General features: G+C 40.1%; 1 protein-coding gene across 6 annotated transcripts in view; it reads left to right on the top strand.

Moving 5' to 3' along the window:
• Positions 1-12,500, top strand: part of relch (RAB11 binding and LisH domain, coiled-coil and HEAT repeat containing) — a 49,504-nt gene that overhangs the window by 18,322 nt on the left and 18,682 nt on the right. For all 6 annotated transcript variants that reach the window (XR_009647787.1, XM_060861301.1, XM_060861299.1 and 3 more), the window contains exons 10-14: positions 810-905; positions 7,535-7,647; positions 9,094-9,184; positions 10,001-10,072; positions 12,195-12,335. Coding sequence is in view for 5 of the 6 variants with exons in the window: in XM_060861301.1 (XP_060717284.1) it covers positions 810-905; positions 7,535-7,647; positions 9,094-9,184; positions 10,001-10,072; positions 12,195-12,335 (513 nt within the window). In the remaining variant the exon portion in view is untranslated. The remainder of the gene's footprint in view (positions 1-809; positions 906-7,534; positions 7,648-9,093; positions 9,185-10,000; positions 10,073-12,194; positions 12,336-12,500) is intronic.

Genomic DNA, 12,500 nt, shown 5'->3' with positions numbered 1-12,500 from the left:
AAAAATAACAACATTAAATTCTAATGCTCAGATTGTATGAGAATTGGGGAAATGTAGTTTGAAATGTGGAAAGCTTTACGTAGGTTGGCGGTTTTACTAAGGTGATTTTTTTATTTCTATATTTAATTATTTAACTTTTCTTTAAAACAGTCAGGCACATACATGTCTTGGCCTTGAGCCTTCCACATCACTGCCTGCTCCACTTACGTCATTTTTACCTGCTCAGCTCTTACTGAAAACGAAAGAATGGTTTTCAGCACCTGGGAAAAGCCCTTAATCTGTATGAAATGTAATATTTTAAAGTGGTTTGCAGAGTTGGTTAAAAACAAAACTCTGTTCAGCAGATTTTCATGTTATTATAATTGAACTTTGATATGAGTTTTAGATATAAAGTGATTTTATAGTCAAAATTGTTGCGTCATTCAAGGTTATGTTAAGTGTTGTGGAAAGTCTGCGCTAGTTCCTGTTAACGTTTACGTCATAGCAGCTACAAAGACACGTTTCTTCACCTGCACGAAGACAAACAAACAAAAAAAAAACAAGTAAACACAAAGCTTTCTGTCCTGAAGAAGACTTTCTTGTGGAGAATCTAGTTGCAGCTTTAACTCTGACCAGAGACTCCTTCCATAACAGTTAGAAATTAAACATTTCTGTATAGAAATAAAAAGCCAAAAAGAATTTTATTTAAAAATATGACCGAAAGAACTGAAATGTTTGGCTTTTGTTTAATCACAGATTTTATTTTTTATTTTTTATTTTTTTTGCTTCATTTCCTGCGGTTGTGTGTTAACATTGTGTTGCTTTATTAGGTGTCACGTATCGCTGACAGTGAGCAGAGTGTGATGTTGATGCTGGGCCGCTGTCTGCCTCACATTGTCCCTAATGTCCTGCTTGCCAAGCGCGAGGTACACACACACACTCAACACACACTCACACACGTGTCTCTTTCATGGCCAAACCACATGTTGGTGTTATTTCTGTTAGAATTCAGCACTGACTGGACTCTGTTTTCATTTTCTTTCACTAATTCACATCTCTTGTCCCCTGTCTTCCACTTCTGCGTTAGTTTTTATTGACTTTTTTTGCATTTGCTCATTAATTCTCCTGCTTTGGTGCATGTCTCTCTGCTGCATTAGAGAATGGTTGTGCATCTGTGTCAGGTGAGTGAAACTCATGCACGCTGCTATGCCAGTCCTCCTCTGTTCACTGTGTGTGTGTGTGTGTGTGTGTGTGTGTGTGTGTGTGTGAGAGAGAGAGAGAGAGAGAGAGAGAGTGAGTGTGTGTAAGAGAGAGAGAGAGAGAGAAAAACCAGAAGTTTATTTTGTTGGGTAACATTAAAACATGACAAATAAATAACTTTGTATAAAATACATTTTTGATCATACCAGAGACAAAGACATTTTTATACCTAAAAAGAGGTGTGGCCTATTTGTCCTGGTGAAGAAAGTGTCAGTCAAATTTATAAGAGTCGTGTTCTCTGTACCTGTTTGTCACAATTAAGCAGACATAGTCTCTATATTAGTCCCAAGTGAAGGAGGTGTGGCCTCCTCCTCAAGTTCGGTGAAGGGGGTGTGGCCTCCTCCTCATTTTCAGTGAAGGGGGTGTGGCCCCCTCCTCATTTTCAGTGAAGGGGGTGTGGCCCCCTCCTCAATTTCAGTGAAGGGGGTGTGGCCCCCTCCTCAATTTCAGTGAAGGGGGTGTGGCCCCCTCCTCAATTTCGGTGAAGGGGGTGTGGCCCCCTCCTCAATTTCGGTGAAGGGGGTGTGGCCCCCTCCTCAATTTCGGTGAAGGGGGTGTGGCCCCATCCTCAATTTCAGTGAAGGGGGTGTGGCCCCCTCCTCAATTTCGGTGAAGGGGGTGTGGCTTCTGCATCCATTTCTGTATTGTGGCTTCTGTGTTTGTCCAAGTAAAGATGTGGTCTCTGTGTCACTCACTGAAAGAGGTATGGTCTCTGAGCCGGAAAATCTTAGTATAGAAGATGTTGCTAAGCTAAATAGAAACAACATAATGCAACATGTATTATATTTGTTTATTTTTTTACAGTATCATATTTTGTATATTCCATCAAACTACACACACAGATCCTTATAAACAATGGTAGTCTTTCATTGAACATTCTCTCATGTTCATTCCTCCTTTACCTTCAACACAGTTAAAACATTTAGACGACACTCATAGAACATTTATTCATGCATATGTGCAAACGGAGTCTGTCTCTCTCACTCACACACACACACACACACACGCGTTTGTTGGGTACATGCCGCCTATGTATTTTGCACCCCTGCTTTGCATAGTGGCGTTCTCTCAGCCAAGTGGAGGCAAACAACACGGGCGGGAGCAGGACATAGAAATTTCCTCATTCCTGCCTTTATTCAATGGACTTTGAGCTTTGTCTGTTAATCCCAACTGTCCAGACACACACACACACACACACACACACACACCCTGAGGCTCTGTGATATGGCACCCTCCACAGAACAATGGGCTAATAAGTGTTAGTTGCACACCTGTCTGTTCTGCTGCAGTTACAGGCTTTTAATACTGAAGCCCACGTTATTGCAGAGATAATGACTGTGAACATTTGCCCGGAAACTTGAGTTACTGATTACCACGTTGTAACAAAAAAGAGAAGCAGTAAGCAAAAATATGGCGCATATCTAAATTGCAATTCTGAACAGCCAGCAAACGGAACAAATTATTTACTTAAAATTGGTGTGATGACATATAGATTTCCGTCAACACGTGAAAGCCTAAAAATGTATAAACTGTATATAAGAAGTCATTTATAGCTAATATGCTGTACATAGCAGATGCCATAGCTGAAGACATACAGAACTATTGCTCATATATTAGTAATAAAATAATAAGTATTTCTTCAGAAAGGATAGAGTTACAGTAAGTGTCTGTGAGTAATACGTATAAAGTCTGTCAGCATCCTGTCGTGATGTTCCCAGCTGCAGGACCTGTTTTGCTGTAGGCTCTAGTGAGTCATTTGATATTCCAGAAATTCTTTGCATTACTGTTTAACTGTGCATTTTCATTGGAAATGCTTTGATTTGGCAGACACAATACTCAGCCTACTCAACTCGCATTTATCAACATCTATCAAAGGATAATTTGTCCTCCTGTCTGGTGGATTTGGCCTGGTCATGTAAACATGCTCTCAGCACCACTTTATTAGGAATGCCTGTTTATCTGCATCAGTCTTGGTGAAGGAGGTGTGGTCTCTGTGTCAATCCTGGTGAAGGAGGTGTGGTCTCTGTGTCAATCCTGGTGAAGGAGGTGTGGTCTCTGTGTCAATCCTGGTGAAGGAGGTGTGGTCTCTGCATTAGTCTTAGTGAAGGAGGTGTGGTCTCTGTCAATCCTGGTGAAGGAGGTGTGGTCTCTGCATTAGTCTTAGTGAAGGAGGTGTGGTCTCTGCATTAGTCTTAGTGAAGGAGGTGTGGTCTCTGCATCAATCCTGGTGAAGGAGGTGTGGTCTCTGCATTAGTCTTAGTGAAGGAGGTGTGGTCTCTGCATCAATCCTGGTGAAGGAGGTGTGGTCTCTACATTAGTCTTAGTGAAGGAGGTGTGGTCTCTGCATTAGTCTTAGTGAAGGAGGTGTGGTCTCTGCATTAGTCTTAGTGAAGGAGGTGTGGTCTCTGCATTAGTCTTAGTGAAGGAGGTGTGGTCTCTGCATTAGTCTTAGTGAAGGAGGTGTGGTCTCTGCATTAGTCTTAGTGAAGGAGGTGTGGTCTCTGCATTAGTCTTAGTGAAGGAGGTGTGGTCTCTGCATTAGTCTTAGTGAAGGAGGTGTGGTCTCTGCATTAGTCTTAGTGAAGGAGGTGTGGTCTCTGCATTAGTCTTAGTGAAGGAGGTGTGGTCTCTGCATTAGTCTTAGTGAAGGAGGTGTGGTCTCTGCATTAGTCTTAGTGAAGGAGGTGTGGTCTCTGCATTAGTCTTAGTGAAGGAGGTGTGGTCTCTGCATTAGTCTTAGTGAAGGAGGTGTGGTCTCTGCATTAGTCTTAGTGAAGGAGGTGTGGTCTCTGCATTAGTCTTAGTGAAGGAGGTGTGGTCTCTGCATTAGTCTTAGTGAAGGAGGTGTGGTCACTGCATCAATCCTGATGAAGGATTGTGGTCTCCACGTCAATCCTGTTGAAGGAGGTGTGGTCTCTAATCTAAGAGTCCTAGTGAAGGAGGTGTGGTCTCTGATCTAAGAGTCCTAGTGAAGGAGGTGTGGTCTCTGCTATGGTTTCTGGTCTATTTCCTGCACCTTCATGCCACGATCAACCTAACCGAGAACACACATTTTATATTTACGGCTTTTGGCAAACTCATTTTATACAACTGAGAAACTGAGGGTTAAAGGACCTTGCTCAGGGGCCCAGCAGTGGCAGCTTGGTGGACCTGGGATTCGAACTCATGACCTTCCAATCAACACCTCAGCCACTGTCCCCATTCTGACGTTTGATGCGAACCTTAGCTGAAGCTCATGACTTTGTTTTTATTCATTGTGCTGCTGCCAGTTGATTTAGATAATTGGATAATTACAGAAACATGAAGGCGTTCTTAATAAAGTTGGTGACAATCTTCTCGTGTCACATAATGAGTATGATTCTCAGTTGCTGTGGAGAGCGTATCTGATTATATAACATTATTTTACAGCACTATTTGTTACATATACACCCAGTGTTTTTACAAGATAACAAACATCTGAAACCAAACATATTTTACAAGTTAGAACTACATACTTGCATCATATTTTGTATTATATACCAAAGCTTGTAAACTTGGCCATAGTTGCAGGCCGTCTGCAGTTAAAAAAAAACTCGGCTGGTGTTTTTATTCGTTCACATACCCTTATGTGTATTATTTAGCTAAAGAAAGCTCTTCCAACCAGGAAGTCAAAAAGAAACCATAAGCTTTAGTAAACAAAGATGTCTACACTTTTTTTTTCCCTCTTCTTCTAGTTCAAAACACATCTCATGTGTTTAGGTTTTGTGGCGTTATTCAATAGTGTTAATGTGACATGCTGGTGTGAAAAAGAAATGCTATCTTCAAACGAGAGATGGAGGAAAACACAGACAATTTCAGGGTTCCCACGCGTCCTGGAAAACCTGGAAATCCTGGAAAATTAATGACCAATGTTCCAGTCCTGGAAAACACATGGAAAATGAGAGAAAACATAAACTGTAATGGAAAAAATCTTGTTGTCCTGGAAAATTATTATTTTTAAATATTCTTGATCATTTAAAGAACAGTTTACAACTCTGGTCGACACGATTAACGTTAGTAACAGAAAGCGCTCTGTTCAGGGACGCTGAGTTTTGACGGGTTTTTTGTTATGCTGTTTAATCTCGCTGTGACGGATGACGCTGTCTTGTGTTGGCGGTTTCAGCTGCTAGGAATGGTTTAAGTGCTCGAATGTTTTCAGCAAATGGTGACGGGTAAGCAGGTTATATTAACCTTGTTAATCTGAATATCATGTGCAAGGGGAATACACAGCAATCTAAAGCGTGCATGACGGCATTGGCCTGAGAAAGGAAAGGGTATTAATATGTGCGGTCTTTTTAGTTTATAAATGTTGAAATTTCATTCACATGACGAATTGTCTTTAAAAGTATAGTTAAGTAATAGCCATAAAGTGTACGTTGTTTTTAAGACCTCTGGAGTGAAGAACATATTACTTTAGGCCGTGAATCTGTGATCCTTGTCTTTTTTTTTTTTTGCTAAATTTGAAATGTCCTGGAAAATGATCTCTGAAAAAGAGTGGGAACCCTGAATTTATAGCTGCTAGATCATAATGGATAACAGGAGCTAAGTTGTTTTGCCAGCATTTTACAACATGGAGTTAAATTAGACTCCTATGTGGTAAGAAGCATTCATGAGTTTGAATCGCGACGATGATGCAGCCGTCCTCATGATGTCAATGTGGGATGGTCTTTCCGTCTCCCCTGTCAATCACCGTGACACTAGACTAGGTCGAAAAGATATGTTCGGTAGCTGTTATGTAATAACTGAGAGGTGTTTTAATGTCCAGATTTGAAGAAAACAGATAAAAAAAAAAAGAATCTAACTACAGTATAAATGGTTTAAAGGTATGCCATGTTGTTTATTGATAAATTTAAATGTTTCTTATCGACAAAATGCCGCGGTATAACAGTCGACATCACATCACGCATGACCATGTCACGTGTTGATTCATTTCCTATAACGTTATGTAAGAGTTTTGGTGTGCGCTTTCGTTCAGGATGTGAAATACAAGAATTTTAATGAACAATTTAACCCTAAGAGTCAACATTTAAACATAAACCTACATCATTTATTAAATAAATAATGCACCCTATATTTAGTCTTTCATGCACAGTTCATACGTAGCAACAGTTCTCTAAAATCCCATACTGTATATTTGGAATTGATTGAGTACACTTCATTTTACAGTGTATTTTTTTTTTTCCATATTATTTCATGTGTATCTAGTCTCTCTACGCAGCATGAATGCCTTGTTCTTAACAGCACGAATGACTTGTTCTTAACCGAGACGTCTGTTTTCGGTCACGCAGCGTTAAGTGTTTATGAAATCGTTAATCTTGGCGCTATGTTCAGGTAGATTTTCTAATGGAGACTAACGGTGAGCTTAGTTAAGCCATATGTTCATCCTTGCATATTTTTGATCAGTGTGTCACTTCCCTCCCCCTTTTTTTATTGACTGCCTGGAGCATACAGTTATTCCTGTACTCCGGCACATCAGCGTGTGGACCGGTGCCAAATAAAATGTTTCCTAACGGCCTGCGTGCATGTCTTCCTCTTCCAGATGCTACACGCTATGGCTTTTAACTCAGTTCAAAGGGACGTAAGTAGCATAGCTGGAGTGTGATGCAGAAGGCCAGAAAGAGGGAGGGGGGGTGGGGGTGGGGGTGTTACAGAGAACTCTTGGCAGGTGAAAATGTACCGTCAAAGTGAAGGAAATAAAAGAGCAGTACAAACAAACAGGCACAGGCGTCAATCTGCCTTTAGTCTCACCGCAGATTTGTTTAACTTTCCTGTTTTTATGTTTTCATGAGCTTTGTTTATTTACGACCCAGCCCTAAAGGTGTGTACGCTGTGAACCAAGCAGTGTTTGATAGGGATTAATCTCAAGAAAACTACGCTTATCTTTATTCATTGCGACCCCCAAATGGAACGACTGCGTCATCAGTAACCACCGTACGGCCCAGTGTGTGACACGATGATGGGATTTTTATGACCATGACTAGCAGCTGAATATAGAATATAGAATCCATTTAAAAAAAACAGTCAGAAAACCTCCACTAATATTTGTCCATGCTTTTGAGAGGACATAACTTTTGCTGTATTTTTACTAAACACACCCAAGCGCACACTTTCAGACCTTCTCCTTTGTGTTGAAGGCGAGCCCTGTGTTGTTCCCTGTATCCTTGACCCTCGTGTGCCTGTGTGTCCTGTTGCTTCCCCTCTGGAGGTGCGAGTGTGTTTACAGGTGTGTATATTTATTTGAATCTCACACCTTCATTGGTGTTTGTTTGTGTTGTAGGAACTCATTCCACTCATCCTGTGCACAGCCTGCCTCCACCCTGAGCCCAAAGAGAGAGACCAGCTACTGCACATCCTCTTCAACCTCATCAAGAGGCCAGACGATGAGCAGAGGTGTGTGTGTTTGTGTGTTTCTGTTTGTGTGGGTGTAGTTACAGAGTGGAGCCCAGATTTACCCATCTGGAGCCTGTTCGTTTTGCTCATTTTTCCTGGAAAAATTGCTTAATCTCTGTTAAATTGCATAGAGATTACTGGTGAACAGACATTTCAGTTCCTGCTACAGATTCTCAGTTCTTCTACTGAAATCTGGGCCATGACTGGACCTTCAGCTGCTCGGTTTTGAACTATATATCTTCTAGGAAGGTGAACCTGACCCAGGTTTAAGTCTGTTGCTTTTACAATTGTCCAGTTTTTGGTTTCATCCATCTTACCCTCAACCCTGACCACTTTCCCAGTCCCTGCTCATGAAACAACATCCACATAGCATTTTGCTACCACCGTCCAGCTTCACACTAGGGACAGTGTTCTCTCAGGCCAACCCTGTGTAGATCCTGAGGTATCTAGAGATGTACCAGCTCCAGTTGGATTCTGCTTCATGAAGTCTCCTGACATTCTAAGAGAAGATGCCAAATCCATGTGGTTCTTTTGAGGACAACAACCTCCTAATCAATACACAATTAGACTTTATATTTTTAATCGCACCCTTCAGTGTCACCCAAATGAGGATGAGGTTCCCTTTTGAGTCTGGTTCCTCTCAAGGTTTCTTCCTCTTTCGCCTCAGTCACCTCAGGCTTGATCATTGGTGATAAATACAAACACTTAAATATTAGTATAATTTGTATTATATTAATACAATACTTTGTATATTAAACTTTTTGTGCTATATTTCCTATGTTCTGTAAAGCTGATTAGAGACAATGTCCATTGTTAAAAGCGCTATACAAATAAATTTAAATTAGAATTTGAGTTAGCATCAGTTGCTTCCAGAAAGTTTTCTTTTAGTTTTCTTAGCCTCCTCTGTTGCGTATATGCGCTTAATGCAGCATATTTTAGAACCATGGGGGGGAAAAAAGTTTTAGACTTTATAGGATGGGGCATATCGGAGATCTTCTGTGTATTGTGGCAGCATTTAAGCTAAATTCTGCTTCTCTATTCCTGATCTTTGGTCATTAGTGATCCGAGATGTGTGGAAGGTTTGCTTTTTTGAGTAGATCCTATGTGTACTATAAGTATTGTACTATGTACAGTATTGCATGGAATTTGACAATGCAAAAAAAAAAAAAAAAAAAAAAAAAAAAAGCATGAGTAAGCACCTCACTTCCCAGTATACTCTAGTTCCAGACTACACATCACATATTACTCATAATGTTTCAGATGTGTTCAATAAAGCTCTTCGATCTCTGTTAATGTACAGACGAACCGTTTCACAGCTTCACTGCAGTTACTCGTAATGTAGGAGACACCAAAGTACACTTCATATAAAGTGCTGTTTTTAACATAACTTTCATTTCTGCTGTGGTTACTGCTAACACTCCACCATTGTTTCTTTGCCTCCTTCAGACAAATGATCCTTATGGGCTGTGTGGCTTTTGCACGGCATGTGGGCCCAACGCGGGTGGAGGTGGAACTTTTACCACAGTGCTGGGAACAGGTCGGCTCTTTCACCCCTAAGCCCCACACACACACACACACACACACACACACATACACAGTAGTGTGTAAGTGATAAATTTGGCTCTGCTCCTCAGTATAGCTTTTTGAATAGAACAATCAACCCTTTAATTAAACCCCACCCCCACCCCCCAATTTAATTTCAGGGTACATGCATCCATTCTGCCACAAAGCCCAGTGCTATATAAAGTTATATAACCTACATACAGTACACAGACCTAAAGCTAAATCCTATTAACTCTAATCAGTTACTCAGTGTGAAATGTTTATCGTGTGTTTATACTCCAATATCATTATATACCTTTATAACTTTAGCCATTTTTATTGTTGCTAAAACAAAGCAAACCTTAATTTAAATACAGTACATTGTTCCCACATGACGATCAGACGAACAGACCTCACAAGTTGTTTTCTTCCTCTCACATTTGATTCTCATAACTTTGAGAAAAACAGACACAGTGCACTCGTCGTATTACAGATGTGTGTTATCCCGTTTGGTCATCAAAGCCTGGGCGATAGTCATAGCCAACCTCACGCCCTCAGAGAGTTTGTTTCTTAGCCCTAAACGCCCTTGTAGTTTCATTTAATTGTAAGTGTACACCTGTTTATCTTAGCAACACCACAAAACAGTCCTTTTCAGCTGGCGTTGGCAATCCAACGATCGGTCATGTGAGGGAAGAAGCTGGTAAACACGATGAAGGGAAAAGCAATCATGTGGTCAGACCATGGATTCACTTTATCATGTTGTGTCTTCTTTGACTTGGCTGGTTTTGTGTGTACGTGTGTGTATGTTCAGATAAACCACAAGTACCCAGAGAGAAGGCTGCTGGTGGCGGAGTCTTGTGGAGCACTGGCCCCCTATCTGCCGGTAAGACTCATTCATCTAACTGACGAGACTACGTCACACCCAAGGGGTCGTCGAATCCATCACTGAGTCCCATTTAATCATTTTTATGAACGTTCATGTTGGCACACAACTCATTTTGTCAAGATTTTTGCATCCTTAGCAAATGCACTCAAAATGTTAACGTCCATGCTTTATACAACTACAACATTTTGCGTAACCTTTTTGATTTGCAGCAGTTTTATAAAATAACCGGAGCAGTTCTCATGGACCAAATGAATAGTTTTATCTAGGTATTTATATTTACGACTTATTTAGCGATTCTGATGCTACTGTTTTGTTTGGTGCTGTATTTTTGTCAGACATTGTTATTACCAGCAATGTTTCAATGCAATTTAATAGGAGAAAAAAATGGAATTTAATAGAAGTTCAGACTTCAGCTATAACATTGAGGTATGGCTTTTAGCGATCTTCGAGGTGATGCTGTTTACAGTACACTGTTGTTAGCGGCAGCTTTGGTGCGCTGGGCAGGCTAAAGGACTAAAGCCCCGCTGCATCAGCTTATTTAAAAATTCAGACAAATGGCATTGTGGGTAATTTAGAAAAACCGTTAACCATTGTGAAAATAGACCAATCAGGGTGGATTTTACTTGAAAGTTCAGCGGGATTGTATCAGTGTGTGTGTGTTATAATTTCTAGTTATTTCCAGTGGTTCTTGGTTCATGTGAACTTTATTATGTGAAAGTGATTCTCAATTGAACAAGATGGCCTTACAGATTCACAGTGAAGTGGGATTCATTTTTATACATTACAGTAACAGTGTGTAAACCACATTATCAAGATTTTTCCATTACTGGAAAAGAACTGGATGAGTTTAAGGTTAACCAAGTATTTATAGAAAAGCTTATTGGGTGAAGTAGACGTCCATTAATCGTTGACTACATTCGTCTTGTATTAGAGAAGTTGGGTCAAAATTGGAAAATTGGAAAATTGTATCAATTAGATTCCTTTCTTAAAATACAATTTTACAACCGTTTCTGAAGACGCCGCATCGTCTTATAGTTTTCTGTGAAAAGCTCAGACTTTACTACATCTCTAGAGCCTCCCTGACAGATCACAGTGGATTTTGATTAGTTTGTGGCAGCTAAATTGGCGTCATCTAGATGTCCTTTGTTCCTAAACACAACTTTGGCCCAAGTCGCTAAAATGGCTCGGAAACTTGTACAATTCCAGGAATAATCCCCCCCTCACACACACACACACACACACACACACACACACACACACACACACACACACACACACACAAATAAACCATATGCGTTTAAAATAACTGGTATAACTAAAGGTCCAAGTTTGCGCTGAATAAAATTGCAAAATGACTTAATAACAGTGTACTATCAAGTTCCATATTATTACTGAGTTACGGTCAAAATTCGAAGGTTCTGCTCGAACTTCCGCGACTAAATATAAGAAGATTGGCAAATGTTTTAAAGAGAAAAAAAGAAGAAAAAAAAACAGAAAATTGGATTTTTGTCGGAATTAAATTTGAACGTGTTTATTTTGTGAGGTATTGAGTTTTAGAGCTAACAGCAGCATCACAAACATTTAATAAAAAAAACAACAACTATATTTTCTACTTTTTTTTAGTGTTAATCAATTTCTAATTAAAAAGGTAATAATGAATACCACAAAACATAGCATAAAAAAAAATGTATTTTAATTGGTTAGCTTTTTTCTTCTTCTTTTTTCCGTTTTTTTTTTCCTATATGCATATTTTCTTTTTCTTTCTTTTTTTCTTCTTTTCTACTTGGTTTTGCCCCCGAAATCTTTTAAAGATCTACTCCCATTAAGATTGAAGCACACTTCTAACCAATCCTTGTAACCTAGAGCAATTGTACACACTCGTGTGCTTCTGCGAATTTGTTCTAAACAAGTCCAAGCGTTGGCACGGCTTTGTATGTGGAGGCGGTGCCACATTAGTAGGAAAAAGGCTTAGAGTGTGTAATTATGTTACGTTACGTATTTGTGTGTTTAGCTTTGTGATTGTGAAAGTGTTGATACTGAGAAGATTCTGCAATTCTAATTATAACATATTCTGACTTTTCCTTAAACCGCAATGTAATAACTGTGTGTGTGTGTACAGAAGGAGATCCGCAGCTCTCTGGTGCTCTCCATGCTGCAGCAGATGTTGGCGGAGGACAAGGCCGATATGGTGCGAGAGGCGGTTGTCAAGAGTCTGGGTGTCATCATGGGCTATATTGACGACCCAGACAAATACACCCAGGTGTGTGTTTGTGTGTGTGTATCCCTGTGTGTGTTATCTTGTGTTTCAATGTGTGGCCTTGTGTTTCACAATATATTCATCCTTGTTCATGGCTGGGTCACTGTATGCTTCCCTGAATTTTCGGAGACTTTGTGAATAAGTATGTGTTCCCCACTGTGCAAGGCC

This window comes from Tachysurus vachellii, chromosome 25 (genome assembly GCF_030014155.1).
Source record: "Tachysurus vachellii isolate PV-2020 chromosome 25, HZAU_Pvac_v1, whole genome shotgun sequence".
NCBI lineage: Eukaryota > Metazoa > Chordata > Actinopteri > Siluriformes > Bagridae > Tachysurus > Tachysurus vachellii.
This window is presented reverse-complemented; position numbering and strand designations above follow the sequence as displayed.